Source organism: Oncorhynchus mykiss, chromosome 19 (assembly GCF_057628025.1).
Source record: "Oncorhynchus mykiss isolate SJ-2025 chromosome 19, ASM5762802v1, whole genome shotgun sequence".
In the NCBI taxonomy this organism is placed as follows: Eukaryota; Metazoa; Chordata; class Actinopteri; order Salmoniformes; family Salmonidae; genus Oncorhynchus; species Oncorhynchus mykiss.
In genome coordinates this window covers 53565747-53585001 of record NC_143040.1, presented here as the reverse complement: position 1 = coordinate 53585001, position 19255 = coordinate 53565747, and the positions used below count along the sequence as shown (strand labels likewise).

Sequence of the window (19255 nt, the reverse complement as noted above, 5' to 3'; positions counted from 1 at the left end):
TGTTCACCTGACTTCTTTATTATCAACCACAATTTGCAACCACAATTTGTTGTGTAATTAGGCCAATAATTCCTGTCTCAAGTGACTCAATACTCTGGATGATGGTGATGAGGAGAACGAGCGGCTAAGTAGGGAAAACAGGCCAAAATAAAAAACAAATATTCTGGTTAAAATATTTTTATAACAGATATTCAATGGTATAAGTTATTGGTGTAAAAGGCTCTGGGTGTGATAAGAGAGTTCAAAGAGATGCCTATGCTCAGAACAAGCTGTGTGACATTGAGTTGTGTGAGATTCTGAAAATGATCTTTCAGATAACATCCGTGTCAGTTTAACTGTTAACTCCCATCACTCATTGGCTGGCAGAAGAACATAATTACACTGCAATGGAATTCTAAACCATAGCATCCAACACCTATCTATCTGTGGACATAGAGAGAAAGTAACACCTATAAATAGGCAGGCCTAACATCCAGTGGGACAGCCTAGAGGGAAAAAAATGCTCTCATATAATCCAGCTTTGGATATAAACTATCAGAGTCCAAAGACAACCATCTGCTACAGTGTCCCCTGTCTGTTCTACCTGCCTTACAAGTTCAAATATACCTGACAACATCAGATGGACGACTGCCATTGATAATGCACTGTACCAATAGAGCTCCGTTCAGTAATATGGGTAAAACGTGTTATAGAAAATAATAATTTGGATCATTCAATAGGTGATTGATTTTCTCAATACATTTGAAAAGGTGAAACTTGAAAGACTGTATTTCCTCATAAGGTACATTGAGAAAAAATAAAGGCTGTTGAAGGGGGTGGGACGAATAAGGATCTCAGTTTGCAAACTCAACAAGGGGGGACCCCACTGGATGGACATTAACGACACCTGTTACACACCATGACCCTAAAAGGAGAGAGCAGGACCAATCAGGGCTCAGCACGGTGGACGCAGACCAGTCAGACCGCCAGCTCGGAAGAAGGACGAGACGTCATAACCCTCAGCTGTTCACCACATTTAGGGGCTCAGCTCACATTCCAGCAGCAGCCTGGCCCACTGACATATACAGTGTTTTACTGACTGGACCAAAGCCTCTCTTTTTCATCTCCTTAACAAGGCCCACAAGTCTACTATTTCCGCTCTTACCTAGTGAGTGTCAACGAAAACACTGTGACACATCTGCTCAATGTTTTTCGAGAGAGTTGTATGATGTACAATTTCAGTAAATGTCTTAATCACTTTTCAGATTTCTCACAAACCCTGTCCTTTAAAACAACAACACCATCAATCTAAATGTACAATGACCAATGCACCTTTTTGTGTGATTTCAGAAATCATGACTGATCAGAACCTTGATTCAGAATTCTTTAGTGTCAAATGGATGCACTGAACTTGCTATAATTAAACTATTCTGTCTGTTAAAAAAAATAGAATTTAAATGAAAGCTTTACCTACAGAAAAGTATTTAAATAAAGAAGACCATTGTAATTGCATTTTAATGTTCTGACACCTTTGTAACACCCAGACATCTTAATAAAACAAAACATTCCCTTTTCAATTCTCATCTCTAAAGCATATCAGTCTGGCATTTCTCAGGAAGCATCTCACCATTTTTGAGGAGTTCCATCTCAACCAATCGCATAATTTGACTTGTAGGTCGTTTTCCTTTTTTCTAGCAGCTCTTATTTGGAATTGTGTGAACTCCGGGCTCCACCCCTGGTCCCCAGACCCCACTCTTATTTAAGGGGGTCCTCTCACCCTCCTCCTTTGTCCCAGTGGAAGCATCAGTCTTGCGCTACAACTTGGTGAGTGCATATTTCTGTATATTACTACTTATTTCTATGGAAAACATGAGACTTTGTGGGGACTAAGTGTCCACATTTGAGTTATTTGAGTACATCTTAACCTGGCGCTGACCAGACAGAGCTGGTCTCTGACATTGGATGATATAGTGTTTTCTACCTGGATGGGTTGTTTGTAGCTTTATTGAAGCATGAACTAGAAATACACTTCAAACTGAAGTAACTGCTTATTGGAATGGATTCATGCTATCTCTCCAAAATAATACAAGACATTCAGCTATTCAGAAATAAATGATTTATCATCAGGTGTTGGTGGGGAGGGTGCCGGCAAATACAGTGTAATAACTTAGTATAATAACAGTTACCGATAGATACACTGACCAACGCTGGTTTGGTCAGGAACATTGAGACAGAACTAAATTGTGTCTAATGAATGAAGCCATTATAGGCAGATGGAGCAAGGAGCCATGCTGTAAACAGAGGTGCTACAATGTGCCGACAGCTGCTCTCTGGGTTGGCTCCAACTCTCCCATGTCTGAAATAGTTCCAGATAGGGATCCATGGAGGTCAATGTGGCACTTGGTGTAGCTGTGCATGGAGCAGCCAGGGGGTGGAGCTTAAAATAGATAGCTGGTCTTGCTTCCTGCTTCCACTGATATGCCCCTTTTTGGAGCAGCCCTATAATGTCCCAGGAACAATCATGACAGCTGATACATAGTATCAGTGACTTCACAACATGTTTGGGACAAAAATAACATGGGATACATTGTAGATAGCTGATATTTGAAATACAAGGAATTGATAACATTTTCAAAATAGTTATAAGACAAGTTGTACGAATTTGACTACAGTAGTAAAATAAATATATTATTCCAAAAGACAAAAAAAATGCTGTATTTCGGATGCGAACATTTTTCATGTCAGTACAGTAATAAATCTGTGGTTGTGAACAAACCAATTAGGATAGGCTTGCTTGAAATTCTTTCAATGATGGGGAGGGGGGGGGGGGGGGGGGGTTGCAGCTGTTCCCACCACTCAGTCTCACCCCTGTGTCTCTCTGTCACACACAGACCATCCCAGTAAAGCCTAACCATGTGTGACGATGACGAGACTACCGCCCTTGTGTGCGACAATGGCTCTGGCTTGGTCAAGGCTGGATTTGCCGGAGATGACGCTCCCCGTGCAGTCTTCCCTTCTATTGTTGGAAGGCCCCGTCACCAGGTACTGTACCATAATGTAACTGGGGCGGGTATAGATTGTGTCATTGTACGGACACACATTTATAGGGGGAAACTGTCAAAAAGGGTGCATTATGTTAGTATGCACTCTGTCATCTAGGCTACAGTGATGATTGTGTCACTCCTAACCTCTCTTCTTTCTCATCCAGGGTGTGATGGTGGGCATGGGTCAGAAGGACAGCTATGTAGGTGATGAGGCTCAGAGCAAGAGGGGTATCCTGACTCTGAAGTACCCCATAGAGCATGGCATCATCACTAACTGGGACGATATGGAGAAGGTGGGTCCTAAATTACTACACACTTCTTACAACATCTTGCTGAGTTTGGGCATTGACTTTGGCACAAGACTAGAGTGCCAAGAGAGCAAGATAAACACATGCAGCATAATAACATAATAAACAGGGAACTCTTTCGTATCCTTGCAGATCTGGCACCACACCTTCTACAATGAGCTGCGTGTGGCCCCTGAGGAGCACCCCACCCTGCTGACAGAGGCTCCCCTAAACCCAAAAGCCAACAGAGAGAAGATGACACAGGTACTTTTAACTCCATTATTCCCCCCACTTTATTTCAGATCTACGTCTTCTGTTAGAGCATAACAGTCCAGCAAACTTCTGAAATGTCTCTCTTATTCTTGTGTTTTAGATCATGTTCGAGACCTTCAATGTTCCTGCTATGTATGTGGCCATCCAGGCTGTCCTGTCCTTGTACGCCTCCGGTCGTACCACCGGTCAGTATTCCAGGACACTGCCTTTTATATGTACCAATGTCAACCATGGATAGTTGCTATATTACTGATACAATATGTAGGTCGCTTCCACACATTAGTGGTCAACATAACAACAGGAGACAGCTCAAATCAAGGTGATGCACACATATAACAATAGTGTTGAGTAAGTGAGCTGTTTACTTGTCAGAGATAGCTAGATTAATTGTTCCTCTGTTGTCAAGGACATGTTAATCCCTGTTTGGCAGGGTGTGTGGCACACCTGTAGCCATTGATGTCAGCGGCATTGTTTGTTTATGATGTGACAAATGCTTGGAGTGATTCCCATATAACAGCCGACCATTCCTGTCAGTCATTCCTGTCAGTCATGTCTGACTGACTAGCGTGCCTTGTCTGCTCCCTATAGGCATTGTGCTGGACTCTGGTGATGGTGTGACCCACAACGTCCCCATCTATGAGGGTTATGCTCTTCCCCACGCCATCATGCGCCTGGATCTGGCTGGCCGCGATCTGACTGACTACCTGATGAAGATCCTGACAGAGCGTGGCTACTCTTTCGTGACCACCGGTAAGGAGAGCTAACTTCTGTCAATGACGTTATCCCTCATGTTTTATATTATTGTAATTTATGTGTGTTTAGAGCAATCTCTTGCTGTGCAGTTCTGTAAATGTTCTCCCTCTCATCATTGAAACGTGCCCCCCTTAGCTGAGCGTGAGATTGTGCGTGACATCAAGGAGAAGCTATGCTATGTGGCTCTGGACTTTGAGAATGAGATGGCCACCGCTGCCTCCTCCTCCTCCCTGGAGAAGAGCTACGAGCTTCCTGACGGTCAGGTCATTACCATTGGTAATGAGCGTTTCCGTTGCCCAGAAACCCTCTTCCAGCCTTCCTTCATTGGTAAGTCATACCTACAGTATGCATTATGCATTATGGTTACAATACAATGTGATATTACAATTAATGTTTTTGTGTTGCCGTGTCAATTAATGGACTTCTGTAATATCTTCTACCAGGTATGGAGTCTGCTGGTATCCATGAGACCGCCTACAACAGCATCATGAAGTGTGACATTGACATCCGTAAGGACCTGTATGCCAATAATGTGCTGTCTGGTGGTACCACCATGTACCCTGGTATTGCTGACCGTATGCAGAAGGAGATCACAGCCCTGGCCCCCAGCACCATGAAGATCAAGGTGAGGGACAATCCCGCCATGTTAACCTTCATGAAGTTAACCTTCAAGTTAATTGTCATGTTCCGATTTACAGTGGGTCTACGTGAAACTAAGCAATTCCCTGTACTCTGTTTATCTTCTAGATCATCGCTCCCCCCGAGCGTAAGTACTCTGTCTGGATCGGTGGCTCCATCCTGGCTTCCTTGTCCACCTTCCAGGCCATGTGGATCAGCAAGCAGGAGTACGATGAGGCAGGCCCCTCCATTGTCCACAGGAAGTGCTTCTAAACAATCAACCCCCCCCCCCCCCCCTTCACCCATACATTCATACTGTGTTGTTTACTGTATATACATGTACTGTTGTAATAAAAATAGATCCTTTTAAGTACATTTGTTCTTAACTGTTTTCGGCATTGTTATAGGCCTATCAAGATGCCATACGCCAACTTTAATCAATGTATCTATTAATCTATATATCTATCTGAAATGTGCATAGAAATATTGAATTTTGAAAAAGTAAATACGATTTTTTGTATTCATATTTTCCTTTGACTGATTGATTGCATTTAGTAGACTATTTTTTAAGATACATACAGTGGGGCAAAAACGTATTTAGTCAGCCACCAATTGTGCAAGTTCTCCCACTTAAAAAGATGAGAGAGGCCTGTAATTTTCATCATAGGTACACTTCAACTATGACAGACAAAATTAGAAAAAGAAATCCAGAAAATCACATTGTAGGATTTTTTATTAATTTATTTGCAAATTATGGTGGAAAATAAGTATTTGGTCAATAACAAAAGTTTATCTCAATACCCCTATTGCTAGCCTGTTCAACCTCTCTTTCGTATCATCTGAGATTCCCAAAGATTGGAAAGCTGCCTCGGCCATGCCCCTCTTCAAAGGGGGAGACACTCTAGACCAAAAATGCTACAGACCTATATCTATTCTACCCTGCCTTTCTAAGGTCTTCGAAAGCCAAGTTAACAAACAGATTACCGACCATTTCAAATCCCACCGTACCTTTTCCGCTATGCAATCTGGTTTCAGAGCTGGTCATGGGTGCACCTCAGCCACGCTCAAGGTCCTAAACGACATCATAACCACCATCGATAAGAGACATTACTGTGCAGCCGTATTCATCAACCTGGCTAAGGCTTTTGATTCTGTCAATCACCACATTCTTACTGGCAGACTCAACAGCCTTGGTTTCTCAAATGATTGCCTCGCCTGGTTCACCAACTATTTCTCTTGATAGAGTTGAGTGTGTCAAATCGGAGGGCCTGTTGTCCGGACCTCTGGCTGTCTCTATGGGGGTGCCACAGGGTTCAATTCTCGGGCCGACTCTCTTCTCTGTACACATCAATGATGTCGCTCTTGCTGCTGGTGATTCTTTGATCCACCTTTACGCAGACAACACCATTCTGTATACCTCTGGCCCCTCTTTGGACACTGTGTTAACTAACCTCCAGATGAGCTTCACTGCCATACAACTCTCCTTCCATGGCCTCCAATTGCTCTTAAATGCAAGTAAAACTAAATGCATGCTCTTCAATCCATCGCTGCCCGCACCTGCCCGCCCTTCCAGCATCACTTCTCTGGACGGTTCTGTTATTTATTTATCTTGCTCCTTTGCACCCCAGTATCTCTACTTGCACATTCATCTTCTGCACATTATACCATTCAAGTGTTTAATTGCTATATTGTAATTACTTTGCCACCACAGCCTATTTATTGCCTTACCTCTCTTATCCTACCTCATTTGCACATGCTGTATATAAATTTTTCTACTGTATTATTGATTGTATGTTTGTTTATTCCATGTGTAACTGTGTTGTTGTATGTGTCGAACTGCTTTGCTTTATCTTGGCCAGGTCGCAGTTGTAAATGAGAACTTGTTCTCAACTAGCCTACCTGGTTAAATAAAGGTGAAAAAATTTAAAAAAAATACCTGGTAATGCTGGATCACAGAAATACCCCGTCACAAGGAACAGACAGCAGCCCTGCAATGGTGTTCATGGGAAGAGGTACAAAGACACTACTTATAATGAGTGAAAATCTTCTGAGACCAGGTGTAACTGTCAGCTGGAGAAGTTCAAAGAAAGACAGCAGAAACAGGCAAAGTACTACGACACCTCTGCTAAGGACCTCACAGAGCTGCAATGAGATGACAGGGGGAGAGCTCAGCCACTCACAGGACAGAAACAGTGGTGGCAGAGGGCCACAGTAGTCAGACCTGTGGAGCAAAGGTCCTATGAGGTGAAGACAGAACCAGGACAATTCTTCAGGAGGAACAGGCGACACCTGAGGAAGAGCGGAGAAATAGAGGAGGATTTCCCCACTGTTGAGGAGCCTGGCACATAGCCAGTAAACAGAGCACCAGCTGACGCCCAGCAGGGTGCTGAACACAACCTGGAGGTGAACGCTGCACATCAACAAGAAGATCCAAACATCTCAGGTCAAGCACCTCCTGATGTAATCAACACTCCCCACACAAGGTCTTGTATAGGTCTTCTGATGGCCCTACACCTGAATAATGAATGGACAGTCAGACAGTAAACAAACATTCAGTTCACATGTAAGTTTATTGCAGACATGGACTACAAGCCAAAGTTAGATGGAGTCTGCCCTTGTAAAAAAAAAAGAACATGTAGCAATATTGGTGTTACCCATATTGATGTTACACAGGAAACGGAAGCCAGTGGTTACTTACTATAGTAATGTGCTGGTTGACAACATGCCTAGTAAAGTTTGCTTATATATCTTTGTCTGTCTTGACTACAACGCAAAGCATATTGAAACAGACAGCAGGAAGGGGCAGAATAGAGGAGGCTATTGTTACAAGATTACGGGTGAGTAAGACTTTAAATGTGATAGGAAATAATCAGACGGGAAAGTGTGATTATTGCCAGGAAACAGAGACAGTGGAGCATGTATTTTTACAGTAGCTTGTGGGTGCTTTATATGCACCACAGTCAGTTATGATTGCATGTCAACTTATATTTACTAAATAATTATTAACATATGTCTACTGTATGATGTTTTAATAGAAAAGGGGCTGAGTTAGGATTTCGTTTCTCAGTCTCTGGCCCACACTCCAGTCCATTAGGTCGCGGTAATGCACCATAATGTTGGATGCCAACAGCCGATAAACCCCAACGAAGAAGAAAAATAACATTGTGTGGGTCTTAATATTTTGAACCCACTCTAGCCAATCAGAGCGGAACATGTTGAAACGCTTTTGCCGTTTAAAAGATGTGCGGAAAAAATATTTCAGGGAAACGTAGTCTGCAAGCAATATAGCTAGCTAAGGAATATCAGATTATATAAAAACAAGAGAATAGCTATGTATTCAGGTAAATGCTAGAATACAGATTTAGGCATACGGTAATATACATTAGTTATGGTTAGCTAGCTATGAGAATTGTTAACGTTAGATGATATCGAACGTGGGCTAGTCACACGAGAATGATCGCGCCTAGCTGGGTCGATTTTGCTGGGACTGGATAATTGGCAGTGACTCGGCGGTTGCTTTTAGGTCGACCTAGCTAGTTGTAAGTTACGTGTAGAATGATTTGGTATGTCAAGTTAGCGAGATTGTTTTGAATGAGAAGGGCATACGCAAAGAATTGTTGGCGATTTAAAAGGAAGGAGACGTGCGGGCGTGGGTTACGATAGCTCAATTAGCTGTTATACTGACGCGTTAGATTCAAGAGGGATAATAGTAGCTAAGCATTGACCTGCAAGTTGGCTAAGTTGGTACAGTATGTGTTGAAAGTTTAAGAAGGCACAGTGAAAGTAATTTGTAAAGTTAAAGATGAAGGTAATGGAAAGAAATGTGATGCGCCTGGCTATTGTGCAACACCTTCGTACTGCTTATGGGATAAAGACTAAGAATTGGAACAAAAACAAAGCAGGCACCAGCTGCAAGTTGACAGCTAACAACAAGGTAACTAAGTCTATTTTTGTTTAGCTTACAAGCTAGATAAACACTCAAATGCTTAACGTTACTCTTAGACAGAATTGTCCAAATTTGGTTGTAAAACTGCCTGAATGAGTCAGTTGGTGGGCTAAGTAGCTAACGTTAGCTAGCTAAAATTCCATGTTTGCAAACCGAGAAACATTGTTACGGAAGTGGTTTGTTTTTGTAACAGATTAGTGTAATTTAGGCAGCAGGTTAGGATAATTAACGTCTCAGGTTATGACAATGGTAACGAAGTGGTGTGAAAAGAGTCCTTTTGAGAACCATTCTGGCTGACTAGCTAATTTGCATTCAGTCTGAGCACTTTTGTTAGCCTGTCATTGTAATTCACGTTCATTGTTGGATTAGTCTGTCCGTCTGAATTGTGTTGGGGGTTCATAACTAGCTAGTTAAGTGCATCAAGATGGCCACCATTCTTCCTGTACCCAAGAAGGCAAAGATAACTGAACTAAATGACTACATCCCCATAGCACTCACTTCTGTCATCATGAAGTGCATTGAGAGACTCGTCAAGGATCATATCACCTCCATCTTATTGGCCACCCTAGACCCACCTCCGTTTGCATACCACAGGTCCACAGACAATGCAATCGCCATCACACTGCCTTATCCTATCTGGACAAGAGGAATACCTCTGTAAGAATGCTGTTCATTGACTAGAGCTCAGCATTTAACACCATAGTACCCTCCAAAAGCATTATCAAGCTGGAGGCCCTGGGTCTCAACCCCGCCCTGTGCAATTGGGTCCTGGACTTTCTGAAGGGCTTACCCCAGGGGGTGAAGGTAGGAAACATCTCTACTTCACTGGGGCCCAACAAGGGTGCGTGCTAAGCCGCCTCCTGTACTCCAGTTCACCCACAACTGCGTGGCCATGCACGCCTACAAACTCAATGATCAGGTTTGCAGACAACACAACAGTAGTGGGCTTGATTACCAACAACGACGAGACAGCCTACAGGGAGGAAGTGAGGGCATTCGGAGTGTGGTTTTTGGAGAAAACAACTCACTCAATGTCAACAAAACAAAGGAAATGATCGTGGACTATCCACATCGAAGGGACAGCAGGGGAGAAGGTGGAAAGCTTCAAGTTTCTTCGTGTACACGTCACAGACAAACTGAAATGGTCCACCCACACGGTGGGTGGAAGAAATGTGGCTTTTCACCCAAAACCCTGACATACTTTTACAGATGCACAATCAAGAGCATCCTGTCAGGCTTTATCACAGCCTGGTACGGCAACTGCACCACCCTCAACCGCAAGGCTCTCCAGAGGGTGGTGTGGTCTGCACAACGCATCACCGGCGGCAAACTACCTGCCCTCCATGACACTTACAGCACTCCAATGTCACAAGAAGGCCAAAAAGATCTTCAAGGACAACAACCACCCGAGCCACTGCCTGTTCACATCATCATCCATAAAGCGAGGTCAGTATAGAGGCATCAAAGCTGGGACCGAGAAGCTGTTTTTCAGTCTCTATCTCAAGGCCATCAGACTGCTAAACAGCAATCACTAACTCCGAGAGGCTGCTGCCTACATTGAGACCCAATCACTGGCCACTTTAAATTAGTCATTAGTGACTTTAAACAATGCCACTTTAAATAATGCCTCTTTAATAATGTTTACATATCTTACATTACTCATCACATGTATATACTGTATTCTATACCATCTACTGCACCTTGCCTATGCCGCTCAGCAATCGCTCATCCATGTATGTATATGTACATATTCTCATTCACCCCTTTAGATTTATGTGTATTAGGTAGTTGTTGTGAATTTGTTAGATTACTTGTTAGATATTACTGCTGTCGGAACTAGAAGTACAAGCATTTCACTACACTCACATTAACATCTGCTAACAATGTGTATGTGACCAATAAAATTTGATTTGAAGTGAATTGTTGCGAATGATTCAAATGATTGACAATAGTAGACACATTTGGCATACATAATAGTGCACTGGACTGTTTAATTGGGCTTGGTGATGAGACGGTAGTACAAGGCACATGCTTGCTTTTAGGCAGTTAGCCTAATTTGATTTCAGGCAATTGGTTTGGTCCATTAAACTTGTACTTTCCTTGGGCCAGGTGAAAATTACTGGCAGAAAATGTACCAAGTAAAAGGCACAGGGCTGTCATTATACTGTAGTAGGCTATAGGCTGTTGTTTTTCAAAAGCACAGCTAGGCACCTATTTTCCAGTCTCCCTCTAAAATACTTAGCGGAATGTTTGACGCTTGGCAGCCACAACATAGCGCTAGCTTGTATTTGATCAGGTGATGAGTTACTAACTACTTCCTTGGGTAGGGGAATGCCAAACTGTTGTAAAACAGCTTTCAGGGCCTTCTGTTAAATGGGGACAAATCCCGTGTAAAAACTTGTGCCCTTTCAGACATTTCCGTGGCGGGAAGTTGGATGGGATACCAAGTCGAAGCTTATTAGTGAGCTTAGGCCTATGTAGGATAATTTAACCAGCTACCATGCAAAGCCTTCCTTATTGAAATCAAACATGAACTTGTTTTATCATGTTTTCCAGGTGAAAGTGTTTGGTGTACCGCTGGAGAGCCTTCTGCAGTACAATGTGGAGAATGCGAATATACCATGGTAAGATAAACACCTGTCTTAGCTAGAACTTCAACTTTCTAACAACAAATTTTGTCGTCCTTCATTTGTGCGTGTTAGGCCAACATTCTCTGTCCTTTGTTTTTGGTCTAATGTTTCTCCCATCCCCTTGCTCTCCAGCTTTCTCATAGATGCATGTGCAAGTCTGCTGGAGCATGTGGATACAGAGGGCTTGTTCAGAAAGTCTGGCTCTGTTGTTCGTCTGAAAGCACTCCGGGTGAGTGATGGCTGGAGATTGACCCTGCTGGAGTTGACCTTGCTATGAATAGGAAGGCTCTGGCTGCTGGAATAGTTAAACACAAGGCCGGATTGTTTTTTTTCTGTGCAGGTGAAGTTGGATAAGGGTGAGAGGTGCCTGTCCACTGCCCTGCCATGTGATGTGGCTTGCTTGGTCAAGCAGTTCTTTAGGGAGCTGCCAGATCCCGTTATGCCTACAGAGCTGCATGATGCCTTCCTCAAGGCCCAGCAGCTGCCCACAGAGGAGGACAGGACCTATGCCACCCTGCTCCTGTCCTGTGTACTGCCTGACCGGAACATGAGCATTCTACGTTACTTTTTTGGCTTCCTCAACAAAGTCTCTCAAAGGTATGATTTCACAAGTTTGTCTCATTAAATAGTAGCATTTCACACTGTACCATTTTGGACTTGGTCAATCATTTTTTCTCAATCTGGTTTTGCTTTTTCTCTCAGGAGTGGTGTGAATAAGATGGACAGCAGTAACCTGTCTGTGATCCTGGCTCCCAACCTCTTACACGCTGGAGACGGGGCAGACAAGATGAACGCCAGCACAGAGAAACGCCTCAAGCAACAGGCAGCTGTGGTCCACTGCCTTATAGAACACGCTTCAGACTTCGGTAGCAGTTCAAGCCTTGTTATTGTGGTGTCATCAATCAACTGGTGATTGAAAATTAAAAGGGAATGTTCATAGCAAACCGTGTCTCTGTGTGGTAGGTGTGGTACCTCAGTTCATCATGGAGAAGATTCCAGCCATGCTGGGCTGTGAGGCAGATGTTCTGTTCCCTACGCTTGAGCGACTAGAGGACTTGGACACAAATTCAGGGGCCAAGAGGAGATGCAGGCGCAGTCTAGGGGGTAAGATACCCTGGAAGAACATTGCTCGTAGAATTTGTATTTTTTCCAGCATTGGGTCGTCTTTGAAATTATATTAAACGATCCAATGTTATAGGCTTATTCTTCCTCCTCTGTAAATCTCCATTGAATTTCAAGATATGGAATGGTTTTTGCATTGCAGATATGGTCAATGGAGCTCTGAATAAGTTAAAAACAAATAGAACACCCACAAATACTCCCCAGTCAGACAGATATGGTAGGTACCGAGGTCATGTTTCGCCTCCTGCCGTCGAATGAGAGCATCAATGCCCCGTAGCTCTGACGCATTCATTTAATTCAGCCTGCAACAGGGAATCAGCTGCTTGTCTTTCACAGAAATGCAACTCTTAATTTAAATTTGTTTTCAGATGTTTTTTTTCATTTGCGCTTATGTAGTGAATGCGTAGTAACACTGTCTTGTCATTTTTTTCCCCCGCTATTACATTACTGATTTGATGGCTGCCCAAATTGTCTTGCCTACTCTGTCTGTGTGCTTGTTTTTGGCTTTAATTTTCTTAATCGACGCAAATCAAGAATTTTAGCGAATTATTTCAGCTGTTCTGAATATTTATCTGTGGGAGACTATGACCTAATAATGAATTCATTCTTGTGATTTTCTTTTTTTTTACCCCACCAGTCTTTTCCTCTGCAACTCCTGTGATAATTACTCCCAGCTCCAAGAGAGAAATTCCTTTGGAATCTGGTCATAGTTATGGATTCTCCAACAAGAAACGGCGATCCATCAAAAATAACCTTGGTGTAGAATTATTTCCTAATTCTCTGTTCGGTGGAAGCTCCACTCCTGGACCAGGTAACTCCACAAGGACTCACAGCTGTATTTAATCAAAGTTTTTATTTTTTACTAAAAAGTATTCATGTGCATTGAGTTTGTTGCTCCTGTTTTTCAGGATACCTTGACCCAAGTGCCTCAAAATCCCTCGACTCCTCCCATAATGCTTTGGCCTTAGTTGGGAGGTCCAGCGGGCAGTCTGCCAGCTCTGCAAGGAGAAAGAGCAAACGACTGAGTCGCCGACATTTTGTCGACAGGTACATACGTCATGTGGTTTATCAAAGGCTATTTCCTGATCCTATGTGGAATTGAAAATGTATTGCTCAAGCAGATGACAACTTATGTCTAAGCTGATAACGATCTCAAACACACCAACTTTTTCATGGCACACTTCTCTCTGTTGCATCGGAGGAGAGGCCTTCTTATTAAATGTTTATATTGTATAATATTTATAACTTGACAATGGTTGAAACAGTATGTTCTTGTCTGTTTTTCAGAGTAGAGTCGGGGAAGGCTGGTTGCTTCTCTCCCAAGGTCACCAAGAAAGAAAATGTTCGCAAGTCCCTGCGCCTTCGTTTCAGCCTGGGCAAGAGCAGCAGAGATCCTGTAAGTGCAGATACCCATGTATGACCTCACACTGATTATCTGCCCCTCAAATGGGAGGAAAAGACTGCTCTCAATCCCAGTCTTGACGATGACCCCCCCCCCCCTCCCCTTAGCAAATTGACTAATTGTATTAATCAGAATAAATCATCTACATTTATGCTTGGGGTGCAATTGTAAGGTACAATTTTGCACAGTAGCACTTATTTCTAATCTTTTTAGTTTCTTTTTTTTTGGCTGTTGATTTTATAACAGTTTGGGCAAATGTTTACTTTCAGTAATGCATGCTCAGTTAATAAATTGACTGGAGACCATTTTGAGGTTGTGAGCTTCTACTTGACGTAAATCAAACGTTCTTGTTTTCAAGGCGAGAATTCCGTTATTTCTGCATGACTGTTCTGTAACATTTAATGGAATGTTTATACTGATAAACTAGTGAACCAAGATGTTTATATTCTCAATTCTAGGATCTGAAATATTTAATATAAGTGAAATCTAACATTTTAAGACTTTAAAAACATTTAATATTAACCAAATATTATATTTACCTAAACTGAACTGTAACTTGGTTTATGCATGGGTCACTTTATAATGGCATACTGATGTATATTTGCAATTTAATAAAACAATATTGACCAACACTAATTTCCTATGGCATACTGATGAATATTTGCAATTTAATAAAACAATATTGACCAACACTAATTTCCTCTGAGTAACTTTTTACCATACACCGAAGACCCTTAAATTATGATGCATCAGATTTTCAAAACAACTTTATTTGTCACATGTGCTGAATACAACAAGTCTTTACTGTGAAATGCTTACTTACAAGCCCTTAACCAACAGTGCAGTTCAAGAAGAGTTAAGAAAATATTTCACATAACTTAACAAGGTTTTAGTGTAAGGCAACATTATATGATTGACTAAAAAGTACATGACTCCATCCCAACAATGTCATTTCTTATTCCATGCTGGCGATTCAGAGAGAGGGTTCAGAGTTCATTGGTTGGCGACTTGCCACTCCAGAGAGCACCACCAGTTTTTGCTTCAAAGACACCAAATTTAGCCCTACTGTTTTGCGAAACAAGAGTGCCTCAAAGGGTGAGTTGCTTTTTTAAAACCTACTAACATTATTTATAATGTACTTTCATAATTTGTGCTAAAGTAATGCATGAAATGGATCAGTGTTTGTTGTCCCTTGTGGGAAGTGATGTCTGCTAATGCCCACTGCTCCACAGGCTCCAAGTTTTACAGTAAGTCAGAGGACAACCTGCTAACCCCCCAGTGTGACGGCAGTGCCCTCCGGACGTCTTGGAGTGGGGAGACCCCTGACGAGGGCCATGTCTTCAGCGGAGGCTCCTTCACCGACACCCCCATTAACATGTGTCTGAAGAACAACTACTACTCTGAGCCTGCCATCGTGGTGGCCAAGCCCCCCATGGTGGCCAGCTTCCCCAAGAAGCTGTGCTGTGCCTCCAGAGCTGAGAGCCTCGAGAGTGAGTGCTCATTCAGCCGGACTCTGACCAGGCCCACCCTGCTCAAGATCAAAAGAGCCTTCACTGAGTCCGGCAGCGACCTACAGGGAGTACTGAGGGATGACGGTGCCCCCTCTGAAGGGGGCAAGGCAACACAGCCTGAGAACACTCAAACCGATTCAACAGATTCAACTCCTTCTGAATCTTCTACACTCAAAGGTGTGTCACCAAACAAAGAGCGTTCTGGCATGCCAACTCCTTGGAGGCATCTGGCTGATGACCACAACATCACATTTGGTCAGATTGAGTTTGTTCCTCTGTCTCCCTTGTATATAGATAGTGCCCTGTTTGAAGTGGGAGGATGTGGCAGTCTGTCAGAGAAGGCCTGTGACTGGTCACTGTGTGCTGGTGACAGGTCTATAGCTGGAGAGGCAGATACTGTGGCTGAGCAAGTGAACTGCAGCAAGCTGATCGATGCCCTGGACATCCAGAGCCCTGCTCACTTCACACGCAGCATTGCTGCTGGGGTCCAGTCCACTCCATACAGAGCTTCAGGGCCGGAGTACTTTCAGGAGCTCAAGACCCCTCTTCCCCCTCTGGGTACAGTGCCTGTAATGGTACATGTTGAGGCTGTGGCATCCCCAGAACCCAGTGCCCACCCCCAGAGGCAGGAACAGCAGCCGTTGGAGCTGCCTTCCCCAGGCATCCTGGAGACCTGCAGGCTAAGGGTGGTAGACCACATCCAGCGCTTCAATAAGCTCACCCTGTGTTCACCCAAATCACAGGCCAAAGCAGTCAGGTCCCCCCTCAAGTTCCAGCGTACTCCTGTGCGCCAGTCTATCCGCAGGATCAACTCCTTGCTGGGGGGCAGGTGGCCTGTACCGGCTGGTATCACCTCCTCCAGCCAGGTAACCACCATCCCTGTGGGAGAGGCTGTCAGCCTGGAGAGTGGCCTGTCTGCTGGGGCTCAGCGCCAGCCAAACGATCAGGGAGGCCCCACACTTGACAAGGTCCGCTCCACAAAAACCTGCTCTCCTCCAGTCCCACCCAAGAAGCCAGCCAGCATCGCCGGCAAACCCAGGAATTACACTCTAAGCGACGTGACCAACAAGGTACAACTGAAGACCAAAGGTGTGACACCTGTTGACCCAGGAGGTGAAGGTGAGAGGTCTGTGGTACAGCAGGTGGCTGAGAAGGATGTGTATTACTACAGAGGCTCCCCCAGGAACCTCCTCAACGAGGGCAGATTGCTGTCAGCCACCAAGCCCATAGACCTTTAGTCTAGTAGAACTCACCCTTCACTATGCAGGTCTCCCTATCTGGATATATACTGTCTCATTTATATAGCTTCAAAACATTCCCTCAATTTTTGTGTCTTCAGTTGTTTTCAGGGATTTAATTTATTTTGCTTCTTAGATGCTGTTCTTTGAGTGCTTGGGGTGACTGATCTGTTGCATTGCCTTACTAGTTTACTCTGTTGGTAAAATAGTTTTGCACATGCATATCAGTGTAAAGGAATGTTTATTTTTTGAAGGTGTTTGTAGTCTGTTAGACTAGTGTGAAAGGCAATTGCTGAACGGTTGGGTGTATGGCTTGAAGGTGTTGGAGTTAAAGGACAAAACCACTTTATAACCAGTTATTATGCTGTTCGTATATGCCCCACCATAAGATCTGAAACGAATTTGTCTGTCATACTGCACGATTCCTAGTTTTTGTCATTTAAGCTTCTGCACTGCCCTCATCTACAGTATACTGCAATTCCCAGGTTGCGTTTCACCTACCAGGATGCAATACTCCGTCCAGTCGACAGTTAGCTTTACAAGCTTCATCTGAGTGCATTTCATATTATAATGCTTGCATGTATATCATGCTGAATATATGTTCATCCCACTGTCACCAATCAACTGCATTACACTCAAATAATAGAATTTAGATGCTAACGAATGCTAAGCATAAGTTACTGTATCTGAGGGTTAGCTAGCATTCTAGCTAGCCTGACTGTTACATCCGAAATAGGTTTTTGCAACAATAACAGCTGAGTTTAATCTTAGCTACTGTCTTAAACAACATCCAAACAACATGTAGGCCTGTTAGAACACATGTATTATGACATTTACAGGCAAATCACTGGATGGAATCCTAGTCTCTCATTTAAGCCTGTATATTTTGTGCTGACATTAGCAATGTTAGCTAAGTAGCTAACCCTGTTCCATTGGAAGTAGTGTGCTCAACAATAGCTGCCAAATATAGCCTTAGCAACCATCCAACAATATTAGGCCTATTGGAACTAATGAGAATATAGTATATTTGGAGCTGCAACTTTGTTGGTGGTGGGAGTGGTTTTGCGAAATGGAATCATGGCGATTTGAGCCTTGAACAACAAACACATGGATGTAAACTAGCTATACATATCTATAGGTTTTTGAGCGTCTATTTATTTACAGATGTTATTAGACGAAGACAACCGAGCAACATATGATCAGAACTAGATGGGTTATATCGATAGCTGAAAATGACTGTCCATTTATTTTATTAGTCATTTCAGGGATCCTACTTGAAAAAATAATCTGGTTTTGCGCATCACTAAACAGTCAATATACATGAAATCATGAAGTTACACAAACTGTGTAAGACTTCATAACAACCCAGATGTTAGAAGTGGCAAATTTGCCCGTTAAGGTTTTATTTTTGCTTTTCTTAATTTTTTCATTGCGGTCCTAATTTGGTAAAGGTCTACGAAACTGTTTCCCTACTTTTATTTTCTAGAATTACTATGTTCATTTGCTTTGGATTAAACATGTGAACTGACCAAGACACCTTCGGGGGGAATTTATGAATAAAACTTGTCAAGCCGTATTTATTTAAAGCACCTCTGCATTGCAGTCTGACCATTTCAAAACTTGTCATTTTTGTTAAATACACTGCTCAAAAAAATAAAGGGAACACTTAAACACAATGTAACTCCAAGTCAATCACACTTCTGTGAAATCGAACTGTCCACTTAGGAAGCAACACCGATTGACAGTAAATTTCACATGCTGTTGTGCAAATGGAATAGACAACAGGTGGAAATTATAGGCAATTAGCAAGACACCCCCAATAAAGGAGTGGTTCTGCAGGTGGTGACCACAGACCACTTCTCAGTTCCTATGCTTCCTGGCAGATGTTTTGGTCACTTTTGAATGCTGGCGGTGCTTTCACTCTAGTGGTAGCATGAGACAGAGTCTACAACCCACACAAGTGGCTCAGGTAGTGCAGCTCATCCAGGATGGCACATCAATGCGAGCTGTGGCAAGAAGCTTTGCTGTGTCTGTCAGCGTAGTGTCCTGAGCATGGAGGCGCTACCAGGAGACAGGCCAGTACATCAGGAGACGTGGAGGCCGTAGGAGGGCAACAACCCAGCAGCAGGACCGCTACCTCCGCCTTTGTGCAAGGAGGAGCACTGCCAGAGCCCTGCAAAATGACCTCCAGCAGGCCACAAATGTGCATGTGTCTGCTCAAACGGTCAGAAACAGACTCCATGATGGCCCGACGTCCACAGGCTGGGGTTGTGCTTTACAGCCCAACACCGTGCAGGACGTTTGGCATTTGCCAGAGAACACCAAGTTTGGCAAATTCGCCACTGGCACCCTGTGCTCTTCACAGATGAAAGCAGGTTCACACTTTGCACATGTGGCAGTCTGGAGACGCTGTGGAGAACGTTCTGCTGCCTGCAACATCCTCCAGCATGAC

At 43.4% G+C, this 19255-nt stretch overlaps 2 protein-coding genes across 7 annotated transcripts; both read left to right on the top strand.

The window, feature by feature from the left end:
• Nucleotides 1-958: 958 nt before the first annotated feature.
• Nucleotides 959-5324, top strand: LOC110498364 (actin, alpha cardiac muscle-like). The gene is made up of 10 exons (XM_036954903.2): nucleotides 959-1147; nucleotides 1675-1803; nucleotides 2871-3021; nucleotides 3188-3316; nucleotides 3464-3574; nucleotides 3684-3768; nucleotides 4172-4333; nucleotides 4472-4663; nucleotides 4780-4961; nucleotides 5084-5324. The coding sequence occupies exons 3-10, from the start codon at nucleotides 2893-2895 to the stop codon at nucleotides 5225-5227; spliced, it is 1134 nt and encodes a 377-aa protein (XP_036810798.1). The 5' UTR covers nucleotides 959-1147; nucleotides 1675-1803; nucleotides 2871-2892; the 3' UTR covers nucleotides 5228-5324.
• A 2303-nt stretch (nucleotides 5325-7627) lies between these two features.
• LOC110497957 (rho GTPase-activating protein 11A) lies at nucleotides 7628-18484 on the top strand. Of its 6 annotated transcripts, XM_090211366.1 has the most exons (13): nucleotides 8157-8888; nucleotides 10110-10346; nucleotides 11457-11524; nucleotides 11663-11759; nucleotides 11871-12127; nucleotides 12233-12396; nucleotides 12494-12634; nucleotides 12795-12869; nucleotides 13290-13463; nucleotides 13561-13699; nucleotides 13940-14048; nucleotides 15032-15149; nucleotides 15287-18484. In XM_090211366.1, exons 5-13 carry the CDS (start codon nucleotides 11970-11972, stop codon nucleotides 16801-16803), a joined length of 2595 nt encoding a protein of 864 aa, XP_090067492.1. In that variant the 5' UTR covers nucleotides 8157-8888; nucleotides 10110-10346; nucleotides 11457-11524; nucleotides 11663-11759; nucleotides 11871-11969; the 3' UTR covers nucleotides 16804-18484. The 6 variants fall into 6 exon arrangements, with proteins under 6 accessions (XP_090067490.1, XP_090067491.1, XP_021430117.3 ...); XM_090211364.1 differs by lacking the exons at nucleotides 8157-8888; nucleotides 10110-10346 and adding an exon at nucleotides 7628-7791; XM_021574442.3 differs by lacking the exon at nucleotides 10110-10346 and having other exon boundaries at nucleotides 8083-8888.
• The last annotated feature ends 771 nt before the right edge of the window (nucleotides 18485-19255 follow it).

Coding starts and splice junctions, on each gene's coding strand:
- LOC110498364 (XM_036954903.2), top strand. CDS start 2,893: ATGTGTGACGATGACGAGACTACCGCCCTTGTGTGCGACAATGGCTCT. Junction 3,317..3,463: donor ACTGGGACGATATGGAGAAG/GTGGGTCCTAAA, acceptor GTATCCTTGCAG/ATCTGGCACCACACCTTCTA. Junction 3,575..3,683: donor ACAGAGAGAAGATGACACAG/GTACTTTTAACT, acceptor CTTGTGTTTTAG/ATCATGTTCGAGACCTTCAA.
- LOC110497957 (XM_090211364.1), top strand. CDS start 7,660: ATGTGCTGGTTGACAACATGCCTAGTAAAGTTTGCTTATATATCTTTG. Junction 12,635..12,794: donor ATGCAGGCGCAGTCTAGGGG/GTAAGATACCCT, acceptor TTTGCATTGCAG/ATATGGTCAATGGAGCTCTG. Junction 13,700..13,939: donor CGCCGACATTTTGTCGACAG/GTACATACGTCA, acceptor TCTGTTTTTCAG/AGTAGAGTCGGGGAAGGCTG.